This window comes from Gymnodraco acuticeps, unplaced genomic scaffold (assembly GCF_902827175.1).
Source record: "Gymnodraco acuticeps unplaced genomic scaffold, fGymAcu1.1, whole genome shotgun sequence".
Classification (NCBI taxonomy): Eukaryota; Metazoa; Chordata; class Actinopteri; order Perciformes; family Bathydraconidae; genus Gymnodraco; species Gymnodraco acuticeps.
The window spans coordinates 87,855-111,845 of NW_022990010.1; the positions used below are offsets into that span (position 1 = coordinate 87,855).

Consider the following 23,991-nt stretch of genomic DNA (forward strand, 5'->3'; position numbering starts at 1 on the left):
ATGGGAAATGTACTTATGTTTCGATTAATATCAAACAGATAAAAGCAGCACATTTTTTACATTTGAAATGCAGTAACCACTTGTTGTGCCATTTTTGCTTGAAAAAAAACGGCTGATTCAATCTACTAAATCAGAAATGATCAACCAATTGTTTCAGCTCTATTTTCTAGATTTTACCCTTAAAACACCAGAAGCAAATACAAACACAACCAAATATAAACAACCGGGACAAAGACTGTATCCTTAAAACATTTATTTTTGTAATAATTTGTCCTTTTTTTCTTTTTGCATAAGTGCAAAAAATGCACCCAAAAGAGCCACCTGAGGGAAGTCTACATCTTTAAATAAAAAAACAAGCAAAGTGTACATTAATAGTACAAAATTCTCTTTTTAAAAAATTGCACAGTTTGTGTATAATATATATATATATTCATAATCTCCATTTTAAACAAACTTTAAAGGCTCAGAAAGTAAACAAAACCACCAAATGAAAAATAAAAACATTTTTCCCTAGAATTTAAAGCTGAGGAAACTTGAGACCCTGTTTTCATTTGTGTCCACCGTAAATATACATATTTATATGCAAGTCTCTTTACATAATGTCTCTGTGCTAGTGTTTGACCAGACAATCAAAATTATTGCAAAGTAGTTTAGTCCTACTATAAAACATGGGATGGGGTGGGTGGGGGATAAAAGCTTCATTCTGCTGAATGTTCATAAAGTTATGCAAAAAAGAAAACCTGGGTTTCTTTAGACCCTTTTGACTTAACTGGAATCCCTGCTTTCACAAACGTTTCTGTTTCACAAACTCTGTGCAGTCAACATTCCCACAGAACAATCCAGAACTCCAGTTTTGCTTTTTAGCAAGAACACATTTCCCTGACTTCTATTTTTTTTTCTCTCTGCACTTTACACAGCTGCCCTGCCCAGAGGTGGTGGTCAGCGTCGATATGGGTGGAAGCCCTGTACGTTGTGGTTCTGCCCTCTGCCAAATGCAGTGGCAGTGGCCTGGGGGCCGACGGGCTGTGCTGTCCCGTAGGAAGCCGTGGGCTGGCTGGGGTCTGCAAAGGTGTGGCTGAAGGCGGTCAGGTCCTGCCCGTACCCTGAGGACGACAGACGGGCGAGAGCAGAGGGAAAGAAGGACTTTAATGTCAGGGACACCGGACAGTGTTTGGGGAGAAGCCTTACTTCTTTACAAGTATTGCAAAGTAAAACAACTTTTAATGGAAAAGGCTAAATCCACCTGTCAACCTTCTCACTACACAATACATTTTTTAGATAAATATTTTTGTTTGACAACAAAAGGAAATGTTTTAGAAACTCTACTGAAGCTGACATCAAAACGATTCTCCCAATTTTACTTTGTTTAGTAATTCAATCTTGACTATATCTATATTGTTTTAGCTATAGAGAGATCTAAAATATGTACTTTTTATTTTTTGGGCTTTGAAATGTGTTTGTGCTACAAGAACTGTGACACACCAAACAAATAAATAGATAAACAAATTAAATATGCATCGCTAATAGCATGTTGTGTACAAAATGTAAAGGTTTCATGGTGGATTTTCCCTCTAAATGCAAATACTGTATTCCTTCAATGAGCTCTTTAGTGTTGAACAATATTGTTAAAATGTATATAGACAAACTTGATAATTTCAGTTAATTTAAGAAGGCTTCATTGAGGAAAACAATCTCTAGATTCTCTTGATGATCAATGTTCTTCTATTCAGACACTGGATGGCACCATCTCCCTGAAAACAGACAGGGAAACCAAAGTGACACAAAGGGAAGGAAACTGATCTGACTGGAAAAAAGGCTGGGGCAACCCAAACTCCCCAGCCACTGTCCAAGCCAAAGGGACATTAAAGGGATGGGCGAAAAACTGAGTGGTTTGCAACCAAATGGGTGGTAGAAACATCAGTTTGTAGTTTGCAGTGATTTTGAAATTGTCCCTAATAATACTGGAGTTGGGACATTATAAATAATTGGAATGACAATACAAGAGACAGATAGAAAGACAGAAAGGAAAAAAATGGCAGGTACAGTTAGAAAATACATCACATTTCTTTAGTGCTCCATGAGCGGAAAATACACAGGTACTTGATGAACAGAGTGTGGTCCCAACAGGACCAATGGAAGAGAGGAATTGGAAAATGTATTGCTATTGTGTGTCCTTCTTTGAATCTTCTCTCCTTTCTCATCCCCTTAGCTATAATATGGAGACATTACATGGGGGAACACAACGGGTGAATGGACTGCTGATGCATAAAGACAACTGAACCATGAACACATTTTCTGACAATTAGATCATCCTTGTATAATCTGCAAAGCAATGCGGACAGAGAGAGTGGACAAACGATGAAGACATGGTTAGTCTTGGTATAGTAAAGCTTCAGCCACTGAGGGAAAGGACTGCTTTGGGCTCCGAATGATGCAAATCCATTTGAATGTCTTTTAAATCCACTCAGCTGAAACTTGATGGCTGCTTTTTACTATTCAAGAGTATACAATGTAATTTGTATGTACATGCAAAATGTACATGCAAAATACGAAAAACACAGAGCAAAAGAAAAGAGGAAAAGAACCATGTCTATAAACACTATAGTACTGAACAAATGCTACTGTTGTGGTTGGAGAAGACAATGCTGTCACCTACCTGCACTATATCCTCCCTGCTCATCCTGACCATTACTGTGAGAAGGACGCGTTGGTCCGTAGGCAGAGGGGTCCTGAAGGTAGTTACCCAAGCCTATCAGGGAGATGAGGAGACCAGGTTGACTGAACCCAGATACTGCTGGCCGACTACTTTACAAAGTTCCCCCCTTACTGAGATTAAAGAGCTGCACAGTTATACTCATTCACTGCAACTGCACTACGCCTGGAGAGGCACCAATGCTCAGCCTTATCTGGAAGTCAAACAAAATGGAGTGTGAGTTTGTGCTAGTGCTCCTCACAAATCGTGCCCGCCTGGCCTCATGAAATTAAGTGAAATGTGCATGATATGTTAAATTGCAACGTGAAAAATGTGTTTTTCCTAACAATAAAATATTGGAAAAGGGAAGCAACTAGGGAGAGTAACGAGAAAAAAACATACCAGTGTTTGGCTTGTTTTAGTTATAAAATACGACTTGCATAGACGTCCTATTGCTGCCAGCCATTGACCAAAGAATGCCATAACCTAGAGAGATTTCCTATCTTCCAAGCAGTCATTGATTCAGAATGCTATGACAATCAACTTGAAATTGACTTAATGTATCGATGTGGTATTATTTGCCATTGTTCTGTGTACTCCCATCGTAAGCACTGGCCATTCTCTAAACTCTACTTTCTTTTAATATCCTAAAGTAACCAAAAAGAACTTGTCTGGTTAGCTATAGTCTTGGAAATATATCGATTTCCTGTAACTATAGGGACAAATGTAAGTGAAGAAGTTGCTTTTGAGCTGTCAAAGTTGTGTTCTTGAATTACGTACAAAAAATAGTTTATTGTAATATATCACTGAATTAGGTTTTCGAATGTGAGTGTACTGTAATTTAAGTAAAGCCAGCGCTTGCCTGGAAGGTGGGAGTCATCAATAATATATGGTATGCATCATTAAAATGGCATCAATTGAATTATCAATGAATCAAACATGCAAAACCACTGGTTTGAAGTCAACTCTCCCCAAACTCCCTTACTTCACGTTGGCCAAACCTAACCTGAAACCAAACTTGCTAGATTTCTTCCCAATTTACTCATCTTAAAAAGGTAAAAATGTCATATCCAGTCCTTGCTATAGAGGAGTGTGATATCCGAAAAAATCGTTAGCGGTTAAATATTTTTAAAAAGTGTGTTGCTTCTGCGGCTTTAAATGCTGTCTGGACAGGTCAGGCAGTGAACACTAAATGCAAAAAGCTGGATGGAAGATAAGCACAAGCAGGAAACACTGAACAAGATGGGCACCTGTCATGACTATCCTGATCACATGACTGCTTTAAATACAGATCCAGCAGTGTGAAGCAGCTGTAAGCCAAGAAAAATACCAGCCAGCCAAAAAAACTGAATGTAGCCTCAGAATGAACATCTGACTCTTATCCGATGTGTGTTTATGAGACTGAATGTGTGAATGTTGACTGAAGCATTTTCATATTCCATGGATGCTGGCTAGTTTTTTACAGTATCTCTGTCTTCATGTGTATACTAGACCATGTCACTGGAGAACTACCTCACAATTATTTGAATCACAGAAATGAATAAAGCAAGAGAATCAGTTTCTAGAAGTGGCTTGATGAAATCTGTTATTTTCAAGTCCTTTCACGCTGACTGAAATTAAGCCAAGAATTTACTGGCCCAGAAGAGATCCAGGAGGAATAATTATCATGGCAGAACACAGTCCAGCTAAAAGACCACAAAGACACTCACAGGAAGTAAAACCTACAGACACAATAGTCAAAAAATGACTTGCCAAGGAATGTATTGTATGACTTGTAATTTGTGCATGTATTTAAAAGGCAGAGGGTCTAACATGCAAAGCTCTGGTTTGATAAAATGATGGACATGTCGTCCGTTTTTGATAGGTAGCTTGGCAGGCTGGACATGCCTAATTCCAGAAATAAGGTTTCACAGGCGTAAAACTGTCATGCTGGGGCTCTTCTACGGCTGTCGTGCCAACATCCGGAAAATAAGCCAGCAAAGTCATCAACAGGGAAGAAGAGAGAAGGTGTAGGTGGGATAATTACAAGGTAGGGATAATTGAACCACGTCAACTGTCTATTGCAGTCTGCCAGGAGAAGCTTTCACTCCCTTGAAAATAAAAATACAAAACAAAAAACATTGCCAGGCAGGATGATCTAATTCAAACCTACACATGTGTTTTCATCAATCCACAGAAACTTGAAAAACTTGAAAGAAATGACTGCTGAAGACTCCAGGCTATGAGGAATCTTCAGCAGCATCTTCACTGCACAGCCCTCGGAGGGCTTCATGTATGCAAGAAGCATGTATGCATGTGGAGCAGTTCAAGCTGAATGGTTCCAGGAGCAAGCTTCTGCTCGTCTAAGAGTGTAGGTAAGCATTTGAATGAGCTGTAGTTGCTTCCAATGAAAAATCCAGGGAAATGGGCAGGGCCGAGGGGAGAATAAAAACCAAATGGGAGGGAGAAGGGCAGCAGACTGCTTAATGCACAATGCTTTTCTTACCATACTGGCAATAGGGGAAGTCAGGCTGCCCAATGGGAGCTTTGCTCGAGTCCTGAGTCGGTGTGGTGGCGGAAGCAAAGCCCAGAGGTGCAGTTCCTGGAGTTGTGGGCGGAGCAGGAAGCTGTTGAGCGTAATGGTCTGCTGCGGGTGTGCTGAAACTGTAACCTGTTGGTGTGTAACAAGATCATCTTGCATCACATCATTCAGAAACCACCATGATTCAGAGGTATAAAGAATCAATGTTTTACATGCACATGTCTTTTGTAAATACAGATTGCTGGATTACATTGTGATTAATAGTTTTGTAACTGTAATTTTGATCTGCTTTAACACTTTCCTAATATGTTGTCCATGATTGACAATATTAGTTTGGTAACAGGTTCAATTGTTGGAAGGATATAATACCCACACAGACTTTTTAGCATGATTACATTTTAAAGCTGGGTATCTGCGAGACATGCTGTCCATCTCTGATAAGGTGGATGTTCCTCCCTTAAAGAGCCTGTGACAGCATCCCAACAACTGTTGTGCAATGAAATATTGGGCTACTAGTCATCTCGAACCGTCAGTTTAAAAAAGAAGGTGCGATACCGTTCCGATAAATATCAATAATTTCGAACATCGCGGGGAAATTCCGTCGACTCATTTTGAAGTTTTGGGGGAAGCCGGAAGTGACGTCAATGCGGGAACGCTTCACTGTGCGGTGAGAGAGCCAAACACGGACAAAGTGTGTTGTCATGCGTAGAAATGGTGAATTACTGAGTTTAGGCACGTTAATAACGTTTTAATGAAGTTGACTACAGTATATTCATATTTGTCAGTGCTTTCATGTCAATTCGGCGAACATAAACATAAATGATCGTGGTGAAGATGATGATTAAATTAGGATTACAAATCGGTAGTGAGAGCTGCTGAATTTCCTCCCGTAGGATGTGATATAAAAACAAATCGATTATTTTTGTAGTTGTAAACTCAAGTGGATGAAACTACATTTATTAGTGCTTTCATGTCAATTCGGCGAACATATGATACATTAAATGATCGTGAGGATGATGATTAAATATCGTTTGTTTGAGCCGGTCTGCATTTCCTGATGAGAAAACAAACCGATGCTTTTTGTAGTTGTAGTACACCAACATGGATTAAACGTGTGGTTTTTTTACCACAATGTTGGGGAAATTAATGGATAAAATGCACGGATTATTATTTTTATTATTATTATTATTCCCACTCCGATCGGGACACTAGGTCCACCGTTTCCCCGCAGCGAGGCTCCCCCCCGTTGACAGTTTACGTGGGCTGGGTGCAGTGGCGGACTGGCCATCGGGACGAATCCCGATGGGCCGGTACCGAAGTGGGCCGGTCGGATAAGTCACTAGCACATCCCCCATAGGCGGCGCGTGAGGCTCAGGTTTGGGAAGGCTAAATAACTTTTTTTACCTGACGCTGCCCGCCTCCGGCGTCTATAGAAAAGAGATCAACTCAGTGTGCGGAGTTTAAATCTCTCAAGTCATATTACAGGATAAAGGAAATACAGTTTAAACTGCCGTATGCAGAGAAGACGCCGACGTGTCGCACTTATCATTCATATTACATCATCAATCAGATCATCGATCATATAATATCATAATATATCATAATATCATAATATATCATAACATATCATAAATATATCGTATCTGGCCGTGCAACACTTACAGTGTCACATACTGTATGCAGAAGTATTATTTTAAGCAACACATTAAGTTGACGAAACACTCGAGTCAAATGTAATTAAAGTCAGATCCACTCGTGTCTTAGATGCGGGGCAGTGATATCATAAAACTATACGCTTTCAAACACTCGGTAGGCCTAGTTATTTTTTAACCAGTTGTTCTGTATTCACCTTGCAGCAACTCTGTGGCTTGTATCCTGGATTATATGTTTAAGTCATGGATGTTTAAAGCTCATATTTGTCTAATATTAGTTTACTTTTCATTAATGAAGTATGACGCTGCGCTGTCAGTACACTTGTCCCTGTTTGTGATTGGTCAAATGTAGCTAACCCCGCCCCCGTGAACGCGCTCTCAGCTGGAGAGAGAAACCCTGGCTTGATTTACCGAGTTGATAACCAGCGTCGTAGGACCGCTTAGCGAGATCTCGTTTGTTAGTTTGTTGTTGTTAGTTAGTTACTCAAACATATCCAGGGTATGTTGAACTGGCTTCGTAGTACAGGGCACAGGTGGCTAGCAGCGCTAATGTCAAAGACACAGACATTATACATTATATTTGTATTTTACCAGAATGCAGTGACACAAATATTATTTGGGACTGCTTAGCCTTCCCTAGCCTACAGCACCCGCCGCCCCTGACATCCCCACTCCCCCCTTGACAATTTACTAGCGGTACCGAAGTGGGCCGGTCGAAAGTCCCGGGATGATTTTTAGTCCCAGTCCACCACTGGCTACATGACCGTATGATCGCCCATATTGACGCACCTAATTCCTAAACTTCTAACAGATACAACATAAAGCGATCCTTCAGCCTCATATGAGCTCTCAGACACGTTCAAAATTAAACTGTCATCGCTGTCTGAGCTTGCTGCTGTGTGCACCATCGTGCGTTTACATGCAGATGCTGGGATCCTGAACGGTGCAGCTGGAGCGCTGTGCCCGCAATGACGTCACACATAATTTGGCGGGACTTGAAGAATCCCCGAGAAGATCCAGAAAATGGTCAACATTGAAGGGCAGATTAATGGTTATCAAAGTACAAATATCCAAAATCAGTTCAGTAACGGTTTTCAAGGGGACAATATTTACTCAAATTGATGGGTTTGGATGATGGGGGAAACCCGTGTCACAGGCTCTTTAAAAGCAAAGCTGACGGGAAAACCTGACTAGATTCAACTAAAACATTTTTAACACCTATTTCAGTGTTGGTGATTCTAATTTGTATGTCTTATTTTTTACTTATATCCACCGAATCCACAGTGTTACCTTCTCTCTTACATATGCTATAGAAGTACTTTATTGTGATGTTAAATCAACACCACAGTGTAAGTAGTAAGTGTGTCACAGTGTTACTGACCAAACTGAGGTGCGGTGCTGTAGCCTTGCTGAGGGAAGGCCTGAGGTGCAGCGAATCCGCCTGCCGGGGTCGTGACCAGGAATCCGTTGAAAGGTGACGGAGGATGTGTGGGGTGACCGCGGCTTGCTGTCAGCTGAGGTGCATAGCCACCTGCTCCAACACAGAACAGATCTATTTTACAGAAATGTTTTAGATAAATGTTTGTTTCATATATTGAAATAAGTACAATAACTGTAATCACGAAAATAACTAACTGCCAACATGTATGGGTGTACGTTTTGAACAGCTCAAAGGTAGGGTAGGTAAGAATGGAGAAACCAGCTCGAGTGCGCTAGAATTTGAAAGTACGCAGCCGAAAAAAATCTGCCCCTTCCTTCAGACTTCCTTACAGAGCCCCTCCTCCAACACACATGAACGCACACATGACCAATGAGGGCACGAGATAAGCTTGTGCACAGATGGAAGGCTGACAGGCAGGTAGGCCATCCAGTTACTTTAGCCGGGCCGGCTAAAATGATTGGTCGTGCTTTTTACAGCGCCACGGCTTCCACAGATGACATTTTTTTATGTATTTATTGTCAAAGCATTTAATGTATTCATTGCTATCGGGATGTTAAGAGCATTCCATGGAATATAACAAAAAGTGTTTCCGAAGTGAATTACCTACCCTACCTTTAACAAGAGAAATAACTGGTTTAAGAAACGGAATTTGCAGAAAACAGTCTACAGCTGAATAAAACTGAAATATCTTCTGAGGGTAAACACAGCAGTGAGCATTGTGGGTTGAACTGGAGGTAGTGATATGAAACCGAGCCTGACCAATAGCAGAGGGAGGCTGGAAACTATTCAAGGCTGCCATCTGTCTCAAGCAGCAAATTATCAGCAGCCTCAGCCATTATGAATCAGTGATAACACGTGCTGTTAACGGTCATCAGACTATTGGCCACACAGAGAGCAGGCTCTTTTCTCTGACACAGACGTTTCAAAATAGGCACAACATCTATCTGCAGTTTGATCAATTCACAGTTATGCAGCGGAAAGGCCAGTGACCATAAATACTTTTGTTTGACGTCTCCTGTTTTAGACATCATTTTGATATGAAAGAAAAAATCATCTAGATAATAGCAAATAATGTTACACCATTACAAGCGCAATATCAATACTTTGGAATGTGAAAAATATTCTAATTACAAATAAAACATGAATATTGTAAAACCACACAACCAAATAATAACAACTATCGACTCAGGATCAGTTAAGAAAAATGTAATATCATACAATAGGTCAATAACTTTTAGAGGCCTACAAACAGAAAACCAACCAATTTTCTAAAATGTATTTTTGCTGTAAAGTGGAGACGAACACTTACCTAAGGGTTGGCCAGTAGTCGACACCCACACTCCTTCAGGAAGAGAAAACAAAACGTTAGACGAGGATAATAATTGAAATATTAAATGTTCAATGATACAGTTTATCAATTCAACAGTGTTGAAGCAGCAGGTTCAACAGCTCTCGGACCTGCTCCCACTCACCCTGCGCCCCGTAAGGCTGCTGCCAGCCTGGGGCAGGCTGTGCTGTCCACCCATTGGTTGTGCTCAGGATGCCCCGGGGCACCCACTGGCCAGGGCCGACCTGGCCAGGAGCTTTGCTGTCACGAGGTTCAGCCTTCTTTACTTCCACCTGGACAAAGGACAAGGAGGACACATTTAGCAACACCAGTATAAGGTCCATAAAGTCCCTCGCCTAGACAGTCCTAACCTACCTCTGATTATACATTTTTACATTGGGCCAGTTTGAAATCTTTCGCTTTATCTTTATTATTAATATTGGGCAACTATGGTAAATAATATTACTGTTTAGCCAGTACAGCGGTGCAGCTATGTGTCTCAGGTACTATGATCAAGCAAGAATTTCACAGTAGCCAGAATCATAGTGCAAACACAGTAAATGTTACACATCGTTTTAAATGAATCATCTCCAGATCACAGCATCTTAAAATGTACCTGAGAAACATACATTTATTTTTTATTCCAATAAATAGCCCCTAGGACATCTAATGGAAGGTCATGACTTACCTTTCTCTGGCTAATGCTTACAAAGAATCTCAAATGTATTTTATTTGGAATAAGTTTTAGGGGGGAAATGAAGGTAGAGAGAAATTTGTATCTGAGTTCTCACAGAATAAATAAAGGTAAACATGCAGATAGAACAAATAAACAGTATTTTCTGTCAATATATACAATGAATCTTCATACTGTATCGAAGGTTGTTTTCAATTAAGTGACTGACCGAATTGGAGCTGAATGTCAAACTGCTGCCGGAGCTGACTTTTTTTATACTTCAAAACCTCAAATGTAAGGGTTTCAATCCTCTGTTTCTAATCTTTCATTTATTTTGGATAGGCCAATGACTGTTTGGGAATCAACGCCTTATAACATCAATTTATTAACATATGCCAAGTGACTTTATCCATCCGTTGTAATTCTTAAATCTGACCTTTATGTATTGCTAATATCTATCGCTGTACTAGTAAATGCCACAAGTCAAGTATAAATATATTGCCCCAAAAACAAAAAATGTCCTTCCTGTAACTAGGCAAAGCTACCAGCAGTTAACCAGAGCAAAGAAACAGGCTGAGACTAAGGGGGGGGGCAACCAGAAATAGACTGAGGGTTTGAGTTATTGGGGTCACCTTGCAGAAAGGAAACGAATCACACATTCCTCCCGCTTTAAGGTGTTGCCACCTTCCCCAGCCTCCCCTCTTCCTTCTCTGTCGACCTAATTACATGCACATGTTTCCGGCAGCGGCCCGCCGCCGCCAGCAGCTACCTGAGCACTTTCTCCCGTGGGCATCACAGCGACGAGTGATGGATACCATGACTTCTGTGCAGTCCCCAACAGCAGACTTGGGATTTGTTCCACAGTTTGATGTGCTCCAATTTCTAATTTTGTAGCTCATATCTCCCAGCCTCCCTCAAGTCCCAGCGTAAGGTAATGTCAAGTCAAGAACAATGGATTAAGGTAAGCCTCGATTCCTTCTGGAAACCAGGGCAAAGTCAAGGGGGGCGGGCTCCACTGGAGAGTATACAGGTAGGGCTGATTCTTTTACCTAGGAAATGGGATTTTTAGTGTATTAAGTGACATTTCAATTCAAATGATTAGTGTTGTTTAAGATCATTAACCAAAATCCATCTTGAAATCAGTTCAGGAAAGTTTTTACGCTTCTTTGTCTAAAAAGAAACAACCAAAAATATAATAGTACAAATGAAAATATTAAGCTTTCATTCAATAGTTTGTTTAGATTACACATAGTAGGGCTAGGATTGTTAGTGCTAATAGCAAACCAATGGATCAACTCCAACCAGGGACGTTAGTTGCAAGTTATTCCCCTATCTCTCCGTCTTTCATTTCCCGTTATATATCTACATCCACTCTCAATCAAAAGCAAGAATGCCCCCAAATATACTTTAAAACATTGCTATTTCATTTAACAGAGATAATGTTAAGATCATCCTACAGAATCACAGGCTTCACTAACACAGAAATTCAAGAAGGAAACATTCACTGCACACACTATTCAGTGCAGGAATACCACCCCAACAAGCCCTTATCAAAAGTAAAACACGAACAATGCTTTAACATTGTAAATAAAAACCTTAAATAAATCCCAAGACATAAACAAAGGTCTTCTCAGTGTCAAGTATCGCAGACTGATTTAGAACACGTATGCAGCCATGTAAAGATCAAGGACAGAAACAGGATACATGTGATAATACGACTGACTACACTGTGTTTGACTTTGATCATTTTCCTATGCCCACAAAAGCTGTGCTTTATTTGTACCAAGTAGCACTTTATTTTTTTAATGGTTTGTTTTACTCAGCTGAGGTGCCAGGCATTAGGTGTTTGCCACTTGCAATAGAAGAATACAAGGACTGCCAAAGGGTTAGGAGGGGTGCTTAAATATAACGACATAATGAATTGATAGTGTTTTCCCGGATGGACAGCTTACCTGACGCTGTCTGAGTTCTCTTTGCGCAGTAAAAGCCGTCCATCTGGTTCACCCAGTGAGTACAAACAAACATTTCAAAATGACTGATCTAAGCAGCGTTTTAGAGTAAATTGTCTTTTGTTATTTAGGAAATTGAAGGATACAGTATGGAGATTCTTCAACTGAGGTCACTGAGTTGAGCTTTTGTTTTTACTTTTCAAAAAGAAAAAAAGAAAAAGAAAACATGTCGACATGTAAGTGACCTGCCAACAAAAGATCAGAAATCAAAAGAAACGGAACTGAATTGACCAATCCTTTAGGTGATATATATTCATGCAAATGAGCTTTGAATTTTTATTTAGCTTATATTTTAAATATGAAAACAGAAAATAATGTGACTTTAATATTTGATGTACAATCTTATGCACTCAGGACATCCTAAAGGAGTGGTCGATTTAAACAAAGCCTTAGGCGACTATAAAAAACTAATATAAGAGCATTAGTATAAATGTATTGTGCCTATATAAGCAATAGGTGTGAAGGTAGCAAAATGTTTAGAGCCAAAACATATTATTATTAATAAAATAATAATAAGATGAGTAAATTAATAGGTGGCCTTGTGATTTTAGGATGTGTAAAGGCTAACTTTGTGCTATAAGATGCTGCAGTCACTAATGAGAAGCCACTGGAAAGTAAAGAAAATAAAAAACAGCATCATAATTCTCACTCTGTCGCCCAAGCCTCTGTTTGATCTTAAGGGTAAAATAAAACTACAACTACACACTTTTTTGCCCATGATGTCGTGAAAATGCATGTTGACAGCCTGGTCCACTGATTGTTCGGCCTCGAAAGTAATAAATCCAAAACCTAGCCAACGACCAAGAGTGAATCAAGGTAGCAGGGGGGTTGTGACAACACAAGATGAAGAACAGTATTGGACTTCAGCAGAGTGAGGATCCGTCAAGACTGAGCAAGATGCTCCTGGGGTTCGGATGATGTCGCAGAACAAAGATCCAACACTAAAGCCTGGGGGATCGGAGGAAACTTTGCTCTTTACTGTGCAAAAATGTGAAATATTTTTGTCAAGATGACAATACGGGACTGCTTAACTGCTAAACATGAAGAATGATGAGTGCAGCATTTGACTTCATGTGAAATGTCACAAAAACATAAATTAAGTCAATTTCCCATTCTTTACCAATGATAAATGCCAATTGAATAATGTTGTTACTTCATGCTGTTTCATCCAAACCCCACCTTGATCTGTCCCTTGGTATTTTGCTGTGGAGCACACACTCGCAGCAGCCATTGTTAATGCATCACAAAACATGGAGAAACACAAACTGTAGAATGCCTAAAGCTTTCTCCAAGCTTTCCCAAATTCAGTATTTCACTTTTGAGTCAGCCAGGATAAGCCTAAAATGTACAATTAAAGTATTGATCACAACGGTAACACAAAGATATAGGCCACAACGGGTTTCCCAAAGTGACAAGTGCAGATTTTGATCAAGACTTTTATGGGGTGTATACAAAGTTCATCAACAACAACAAGGAACGTTTCGGTCTAACATGTTGGCTCAGTAAACTCATCTGAAAATCTGTAACAGAACTTTTATTAGCAGGTGGTGGTACGCTGCAGTGATCTACTTTCAATTTGATTTACTTTGGCAGAATTGGGTTGCGTGCACATCTCTACTTGGGGACCTAACCTGAATCCAATTAATGGTCCTACGAGACAACAGATTTTAGAGGGACCTCTAGTGCCACGCCAAGCAATCCCCAGCATCATGATCTATCACTATTAATAACATCTGAGACTGTCAATGACCCGTCCTTGATGAGAATTTAAAACTAAGTCGCCACATTGGAGAGTTCAACAAGTCTTTCACTCAAGTTAACATTTTAAGAATTGTTGGTCAAATACTGATGATTGACATATTTTTCTCTGTTTTCAATCACACATGAAATGGGATATTTCAAACACACAAATGACTGATTTTTGCAAACAATATTAGAAATTCAGTTTATATAACAAACTTTTAATGTGTTAATCGGTAAAATTGTTGTTTGATTTATTGATACATTTATTGTTAGTTGCAGCCCTAATCATGTGTTCTCTATATAATTATGTAATTGCATTATGATGTGATTACAGTATAGCTTTCTTGTACGTTTTAAACCAAGAATGTGATTTAAAGTCATTTGATTCTTACGTCTTGATATTTGGAATATTGGTCTTATATTATGATAATGTCAATATCGTCCTTGGGAAACATCCATGCAACATTTTCAATTGTCGCATGGATCAAATATAAAGCTCAAATAATAAAAAGGAAAATCAACAATAAACGTTTTTTATAATAGAATCAAGGAAATAATATCCTGCAGACAATTGTACAATTTGATGCAACTTTGTACACCTCCCATATAGACCAAGACCATTTTTTGAGTGCTTTTACATTTGGCCTGTACCTCTGTGCTACCAGTCAATGCACAGTAACCTAAAAGAGAAAAGACAAATCTTAAGAGACACCGTTAATCACATTCAAACCATTCACAAGGAGAAGGGGGGCAGAAGAAAGAAAAATAGAAAGGGCTTACTTACAAAATTACTTAACTTTCTAAATATAAGGAAAACACATACTACGCCATTTAAGATACATGTATAAGTTACGTCTAACTCAAGGTAAAGAAAACTTATTCCAACATTGAAGGTTTATTGGTTTTAGTAAAAGAAAATGTTATACTAGTAGAGTTACTGTTACTGTTGCAATACATCCTGTTCAATTCAAATGACAAACTATTCTGAGTTTCGCCCAATAGAGAACGAATGGGGGTTTGAGAGGAGAGCGGTAATATATGTTGTGGGTCGCTGCATCTTTGCTATGTAGGACAAACACAGATGAAACAACTGTGACTTCAAGGCAGCGGGTGGGGTCTAACACACTGCTGGTGGGTCTGATTCCCAGTGAGCACATCCATGCTAAAAGTGTCGGCACAAGTCATAAACTCACATCACATTTATGATTAAATGGGCAAACTCCTCCGAGATTTGAATGGTCTGTCAGGAAATACGCTTTTAAAACGGTTCAATTGTTCTAGTGATAACAATGGACCTCCAGCCCCTTTGAAGGACATGCACCTCCCCTTAGATACTCAAACTGCTCTCAATATGCCAGATGCATGTTGTGATAAAGTACTATCATTTTTGGAGCACCTACTTTCCTACAACCTGCCTACTTTCCCTCAGTTAGTGACTTCGAGGTAGAAACTGTTTGCATTTAATACAAGTACGAGGACTCTTTATCATAATTCAGATTTTGCATTCCTTGAAAATATGATAAATCCTGCAAACGTATTTAAAAAGCATCACTGAAGATTGACTGCTGGTTAGACCAAACAATGAATTAAGTGTTTAGGAAATGTGTGCGTACTTAAAAAAAACCGTTTTCTTATATTTAAAAGACAAAAAAATGGATTAAGAGATACATTCATTCAAATAAATGTAAGAAGCCCTATTTCAAGAATACTGAGGATACCATCTGAATTTGGAGTCAACACCACCTAAACTAGAGATCATTCATACATCCTTAAACAAATGCCTCAGTGAGCTTTTTGGATCAGAAAGATCTTCCTTAGGGTGTTCCTAACATTTATCCAGTGCACAATAAGCTGTGTTGATATATACTTTGATGTAGTAATACATGTATTGTATCATCCCATGAGAATACCGAGTTTCCAATGTAGTAAGTACAGCGGACATTACGCCCTTGAGGATGACCATCTTTTTTTGTTACATTTTAATCATTTCTGATGAAGATATCACCAAGTCATAACCGATCTGTGTTTTAACCAAGACTGTTCACTAAAGGCTTTTAATATATATATATTCCTTCTTGCTCTAGCTATTTTATAGAGTAGATTTGTGTTTAGGGAACAGGCTAAGGTTGTCACACAAGGTCATGAAGGACATTGCGTCAGTACAAATCAGAACCTGTGATTCCCGAAACATTTTCCGAATTGAGCGTATGACACAGAAAGATGAGAGGTTTTAAAGGTGCCATCTACCATTGTATCGAGTCAGCAGATTACATTCATGTCAAATTGCAAAAATGTGTAACTAACCACATGAAGGTATCGCCATGATGCCCGTTTTAGAATGTCATGCATTTTACAGGAGAGCGGAGCTTAGGCATTAGACTGAGCTTTTCATTCCTCCAGAAATGTCAAGTAAGATTTCTCATTTGTTTGTACACTGTGGTGACTTTGTACGGTTTGTAACGTTTTATCCAACATGCTTTCGTGTTTGATTGTGCGCCTTCACTACACATGAAAAGCCTGTTATGGCCTACAGTGTTTAAATTGAAGCTCTTTTCTCTTTGGGCCAGAATAGTTTGTCATGAGATTTAAGATGTAAGGTATGGAGAGGGGAGAGAAAAAACGGGATCAGCTTTTACCTCGGGGCCTCTGCTTCTCCGCATCATAGATCATGACCACCTCTGTGACCTTGAATGGGACAAAGGGAAACAGTGGCTCCATTAAGAAAACCAGACCAGGTCCATTTTTACTTCAATTAAATATTCTGACTCAATTTGATCAAATAATTAATTTTCCGATTCCAGCATAAACTTCAATTTATTTTATAGTGTAGTATTGACCCTGTTCAATGTCACATCCATTCAAGCATTCTTAATGATATTATGAACTGCATTATGCACTTGGCAATACTCACCACTCCGAATCTATTGAAATAGTCCCTGAGTTCAGGCTCGCCGCAGTTATGGGGGATTCCACCTACAAATATCTTCTTTGATTTATTGCTATCGGCTTTGCTGCCCTTCTGAAAGAAAACAGTATGGATTTCAGTGTATTTTAAAGGACCTCTCTGGGAAGGGGCCAGTTAACTTAGCCATCATCTATTCAGACAGTGCAGGAGAAATGAGGTTCTCCTCTTGCCCTGGGGTATAATTCTTAACATGTCATGTCAATGCAAACACTAGTCTCCACAGATCAGAGAGCACATCTCCCTCCCCTTACTCTCAGCCACCAAGCATTTCAGCATTGCTGCGCACTGCACTCAAGCTGCAACGGCTAGAGGCTGCGTACGACAATGACTTTTAACAATTACATCGTCTGCTTTGTTCGTAAAACATTAAGAGGCAGCTACTCAGTAAAAGGAGGTCCAGTAGGAGGGAAAGAGCCACATTTATAAAAGCTTTTGACTTACAATCTATGCTTACAGCCAAATATATGACGTATAAAAAGGTTTTATAAACAGGAAAGGTGCAGTTGGTAAAAGCTTTTACGTCCAAAAGGACAAAATGCCTATAATAAATCTGCAGAGGGATGTTGATCGACCCACAAATTACCCACATTGCTGCAGAGATTTCTGCCATTCAAAAATGCACTGCTGACAGCAATTCTCTGAACCACACAAGCCTACTCGTCTCTAGTTTTACTCGTGGTATTTCAGTTTTATTCAATGAGGAGGACAGATAATAACAACACATTCCAGAGAAGTAACATACAACTGTACTGCATTAAAAAAAGGAGGCAAATGTGTCATTTGAAATTCAAACATTTCGCATGGTGACAGGCCTATGACCTCTTCATTTTTGTTTCATCTGGGAAAATGTGACCTTATCATGTGTCAATCCAGGCGGTGTAAACCGTACCAATTATCTCTTGATATAGTCGCAGTCCCTCGATCAAAAAAGAGGTTGAGGTTCATATATTCTTTAATGCTTCTGTGATTTAGCAAAACCCAAATCTACTTTCTAGCATTCTCAAAGGTTTGAAGGCTTTGCACTGTAATCTTTTTCTATTTGTTTTTGTTTTGTTGAAATGGCTTTCTACAGAGAATGTAGGTCAAAGTCAGACTAGTTTTATAGATGAAGTTCAAGGTCTCCTTGTGGCCTAGGAAAGGAGACTAACCTCAGGAGGAGGGGATGGAGACACTGACGGCCTGAGTCTTATTCCAGCAGAAACACCTAGCATAACCCGGTAGACATTGTTCTCTTACCCAGCCCTCCTTGGTTCGAGACTTTTCAGGTTGCATTCCTCTGGGAGTACATGGCTTCGGGTCAATCTGACAGCAGAGAGAGAGAGGAAGCGTTTGACATTAGCTCCAAATAAAGGCACCTTCAAATGTTCACCTTCACTGAATCCATTACAGTATATTGACTCGCCTAATAAATGTCCTGACATTCATTTGAATATGCGGCCATAAAATGTTATGCTCTTCTTTTCCTCCTTCAACAGAACAAATGTGGCACTATGTCATTCATGGGGAGCTGACTGCATTGATGTTAATGCAGAAGAAAAGGGAACAACGGCTTCTCAGAGAAATCTACGTTCACTGCCAATTGTGCTAATTTGACACAAAACAGGTAAATCCTGTTGGGAAAAAACACATCCCAATTTGAATTGAAGTGAATTTGTGCTAATGTCTGCAGGCAAGTACAAATGCTTAGTACAAGTGCTTCTCCTTGAATAACTTCCAACTACTCTGTGTTGTGAAATCCAGTATGAGGTTTTTCATATTGTTCACACAAAGCACAGGCTGATTACTCAGGTTGATTTGATTATGTGCTCCTTTGATTTAAATACTTACATTTCTTCCATCAAGATTATGCGGCTTTGTCTCCAGCACTGTCCGTACACAATTGGGGTCTTTGAATTTGACAAAGCCGAAGCCTCGCGACTGATTTGTAGCTTTGTCCTTCATGATGACACAATCTACTACTTCCCCATACTGTGAGAAGTAGTTTCTAAGTGTCTCTGAGAAGAGAAATACATTAATTACACAACAGTATTGCTTCATTATATTAAGTAGAAACATACAACAACTCAGCATAGGTGGTTTTATACATTTGAGATATATAAGCCCAGTTTCTATCCTGGACACAAAGAAGTGTACTCATGGTTTATAGAGCTGATGCTTTCCTTTTGATAAATGATACTAGGAAAATATGTACAGCAGCTCAACCTGTGCTAAAACAGGCGTTGGGGAAAACACACAAGCACCACTTCATGAAATGACACAATCCTCAAGTGACCTTGATTATATGTAATGGTAGTATTGGGAATGTTACCTTTTTCTAATGTGAAAACATAAAAACAACAATGCAGAAATATTCAAGCGACATATTGATGTTCAAGAGCAAACAAGGCACTGACAAACTCATGTTGAATAGCACTAAATATACACCCAACTGCTGTGACTCCCGCACACACCCACAGCAAGGCCTGCAAGTTTGAACAAATGAGAAGCCACTTTTGAGAGTAATCGTAATCGCTTTTCTCATTGCTGGGAAGCCCTGGAGCATCGCTAGGGAAACAAGCTCAGGGTTACGCAGCGCTGTGGTTCAGATCCTAATGTTTACAGTGCTGTTAACACGGACAAAGCCTTGCTCAAAGTCACACAATGGCTAACCAAGCATGAGCCAATAAGGGGCTTAAGACAAACTAGACCATCTCTGGGCAGTCTGGGAGGGGAATGCACACGCTGACCCAATGGAGACTGTCTGATGTACACTTCACTGACAGTGTTTGCAAATGATCACCAATAATAACACAAAATAAAGAAAATCTCAATGCCATATTTTAAACACAGGAAAACGTAATGGCATTTGCATGTAGTTACTGTAACAGTGTGACATTAGAAATAACATAATATGAACAAAAACAAATAAGGCAACGCTTGATCAAAGAATAAATAAGTACGGCATTTATCTGTATGATCATCAAAGAGGCCAATCACCATACACCCTTATTTCAATCATTGTACAAATAACCTGCCATGTGCTAAATACCATACACTCATGAACACTGTCATGGAGGAGAAGGTAAAACACTTTGTATGTTTTTGAAATATTTGTATGTTTATAATTGTACCTAGCTCTCACATGTATTTAATAGATAAATATGATCTGGTAATCCATAATGGCTACCAACCAGATCCTCCAGTCTGCAAGCACATCCATGCAACCGCATCAGTGTTACACCAAATCCTGTTAACCAAAAGCACAGTAAGCATAAAGGGTCTGAGCTTTAACTTGACTTACCTTGTGTGGTACTCCAGTCCAAGCCACCCACAAAAAGTTTACTGTAAAGAGTAGATACAAAAATATGAAGTCAGTCAGGGGTTATAAATTACATTTAGAATAAATGCACTGTTATACAAGTCATATACAAAAGGAATAACAAGCATTGAGACAGTTTGCCTGCACAGAAGCATTAAAAGACTAACTACACAGAGAGAGGAGAAGAGTGACAGCACAGTTTAGGAGCCTAACGACGCTACAGCTGACTGAACAGATAAGTACACAGATATTACACAACATGAGGCAACGCTGCCACCAAAGCTGCTGCAGCTCAGCCTCAGTTTAAAGGTCCGCGTTGAATGTGACTCATGTTGAGGCACAGTGCTGCTCGTGGATGTTACTTTGCTCTTCTGACACACACTGCATTAGCGTCGAAAATAACAGTCTTTTTATGAACATCCTGCCACGTAAGTTACCCCGGGACAGAGCCGTAGCGAACACAGCACTCAGCTGACAAACTGGCTCCAGAGGATGCAGCAGCCTTCAGCGCTGAAGCTCCGAGCACAGTGCAGTCAGAGCCGACACAGCGGAGCGGCTGCCCGGCTCCCTGCCTGCGGACCGCGGAGCTCGGATGCTGGTTGTAAAACTGCAAGTTTAAGCCGCACTAATATCAAACTAGGTGGTCAGCTCATGACTGGTAGAGATCAGTGCTGAAACACACCAGCGGTGATGAAGCAGCAGTGGTCAAAGTGTAGGGTCGGTGCAGGATGCTCCATCCTCCAGCCGTGCCCGCTAAATGTCCTCACGCTGGCCAAGTCGAGAAGAGGAGACTTTCGCTTCGCTGGCGTTAGCTAAGCTAGCTCCGGTGCTAACTCGAAACAACACTGAAATAAGTAACTACACTTTCACACTTCACCTTGACAAGCTAAGTGGCAACACTCCAGATAAACGTGGTGTATTTCGTCTTAAGAAATAACAGTTACAACTGAGCTTATTTGATGACTACTTTCACTTTTTAGCCCTCTTTCCCCGGGCTAGCGATCCCACTGAGTTACTACAGCTAGCTTAGCCTGGTAGCTAACGTTAGCTGTCAGATGACAGCTTGACAAGAGAGCACGCTAATTATAAGTTATAACGTAGTTTACAGTGTCATGCGTCTGCAGCAGAAGGCGTTGTTAAATGCATCTTACCCGACTTCATCTCCGACTAAGTTGTTGTTCATTTCTGTGGCTTGCGTGGGGGACTGTAGGAGCTGTTACCGGCTTATTGCTTCAGTGCTGCCCCTCTCAGACTCACTGAGAGCGGAGGAAGGTCACTCCGCTTTTTGGTTCAAACTGCTCTGCGCAGTGACGACGCTGCAGGGGGCAGCGGCCTTTAAAGGAACATTACACCCAACCAGCACACACTCTCTTTACTATTTATAACTGTACCAGGGGTACCTTACATCAGGAGGTTTTGTTATCAGGATATTCTTTTACGAGGAAAACCCTGCAAAGAAACATCCCTCACAACAAAAAATGAAAATTAGAAATAGCTGTCAAGACATCAGAATCAGAATACCTTTATTAGTCCCACAGAGGGGAAATGTACATTGTTACAGTAGAAAAGAGCCAAAGACAGCTTAATGTTACCTAAGCATGCATACAAAAGTAATAAAGATTTAAAAAGAAATTATAATAAAAAAGTTACACATTTTACAAAAATACACACCCTGTAACAGTTCTGAGGATTTAGCAGCCATGATATATTGCACAGTTTTTAACAGCATATATATTGCACATTGGTATCAACAAGAGGTGTTATAGTCTGTGTTGTTGTGTGTGTGGGGGTCTATAGGGGCCGTGCTGGTTATATAGTCTGATCGCTGCAGGAAGGAAGGACCTGCGGTATCTCTCCGTGAGAATATAAAGACTAAAGTATGATCTGATTCATATGCTCAAGGTGGGATATAAGAATAGTTAATGAGCTATCCCACATCGATATATTCTTCCTGTTTAGAGCTAGGTCAGGACTTTTTTCAAGAGGGCCTGTCAAAGGGGGCAGCATTTATGTTGTAACATCAAAACTAAAGTACAGACAGTTGTTACACACTACAAGTAAGTGAGCACAATAGCCATATAAAATAAAAAATTAAATGCATAATGCATAAACAGGTAATATTTTTAAAACATTTAAAAGCAATTACAATGACCAAGATTGTTATTTTATTGATCCTCTAAAGATGATTTAATTGTCCCCCATGTTTTTTAAATCATTCCACATTGTTTTCAGCTCAGTTTGAACATGTGGTACGACTCAACATAAAACATTTTTATAAACTCAAAGGGTCTCCTTTATTTACAGGAATGTGCACATTTAAAAAAATAATCTTTTTGATCAGGTCACCCAGCTATTACTGTTGCAGATCTGAGCTGATCAAAAGTGATGAGCAATAAACAGTGATATTTAAATCATGTCATGCACCTTTAACTGACACAAAATGAGGTGTGCTTAAATAACACCTTTCAGGTGCATTTAATAAGAAGTCTGTACATGATAACATAAGCGTCTTCACACTGAGTGCACACTAGTGTGTACAACTGTGGTAATGTTATGCCCCTCAAGATATTAGTGTCTCTAATATTAATTAAACCCTACTTTTTTCACATCTCCACTCTCTGTCACGTTTCTGTATTACAGGCAATTCCCAATAAATCTGGCATTAAATAGTTTATATCAACATGTATGTAAGTAACATGTACTTAGGTAACTTATTTCGGTATTTGTACTTTCATCATATACCATTTTTGTATATTCAAGAGGAAAATGTTTGACCATTTCACAGCTAGTGAATTGTATTTTTATTTTTCGATATTTCTAATACATTCTGTTGCAAGTACTTTGTACTTGGGCTTAGAAAATAACTAAATTCAGGAAGCTTATGGTAGTATTTTTATAATGCAATATTGCTACTTTTACTTTAGTCAATTTTATACATTTTAAACCACTGAAAACGCACTGCCCATTATGGTTTTATAAAATCCTTTTGACTTACTAGCCTTTATATGTTTATTAATATTCTCTTTTCCATTTGAGACCCTTTTACTCTTTGCTTCTCCAATGAAACTGTTTTCCATTAGTAAGAGTGTTATCACCAATCAACCAAATACCCATCTCTTACAAACACAAATGACTGAATTTAATTGTCACATTAAAGTTTCTTATCAATTCAAATGTACATACAAAGAGGAAGGCTTTGGATTTCAGGGTAAAACTGTGTCTGAAAACATATTGGTGTTTTAAATGAAAGCCCTCTGCAACATATGTCAATTTTTAAATTATAAACACTAACCTAAGGTTACTAAACCTGAAGGTTTAGCAATAAATGTATTCAAAATGCGTCAGATGTATTAGAGATATGTTGTGTCAGATGGAAAATAGCCTATACCTATAGCCTATACGGTCGCTAAGAAGGGGGACTATTCTAATAGACTCATATATCAGGAATTATGGCAAAAATAATGTGTGTACCATTTTATTCATCATGCAATTATTGTATATGACTGATTAACAATAAAAATAGAAGTACTTCGCTATCCATTCTGGAGTATTCCCCAAGCTTTGCAAAGCTACCATAGGGACTATAAATGTCAGAATGAGATTCACCCTCACATTCAGTGTTCTTGTTTCTCTTCATCTCTTTCAGAGGACAAAATGAGGTCATACCTCA

The 23,991-nt window shown here is 39.4% G+C and overlaps 1 protein-coding gene across 3 annotated transcripts; it reads right to left on the reverse strand.

The window, feature by feature from the left end:
- Positions 1-238: 238 nt before the first annotated feature.
- Positions 239-21,613, reverse strand: dazap1 (DAZ associated protein 1). Of its 3 annotated transcripts, none has more exons than XM_034213125.1 (12): positions 21,473-21,613; positions 20,304-20,344; positions 18,851-19,017; positions 18,260-18,325; positions 16,970-17,074; positions 16,695-16,743; positions 13,022-13,104; positions 9,779-9,926; positions 9,616-9,648; positions 8,247-8,417; positions 5,178-5,342; positions 239-1,103 (listed from the first exon to the last, which is right to left on the reverse strand). In XM_034213125.1, exons 1-12 carry the CDS (start codon positions 21,502-21,504, stop codon positions 940-942), a joined length of 1,224 nt encoding a protein of 407 aa, XP_034069016.1. In that variant the 5' UTR covers positions 21,505-21,613; the 3' UTR covers positions 239-939. The 3 variants fall into 3 exon arrangements, with proteins under 3 accessions (XP_034069016.1, XP_034069017.1, XP_034069015.1); XM_034213126.1 differs by having other exon boundaries at positions 8,247-8,396; positions 16,970-17,077; XM_034213124.1 differs by having other exon boundaries at positions 16,970-17,077.
- Between the last annotated feature and the right edge of the window lie 2,378 nt (positions 21,614-23,991).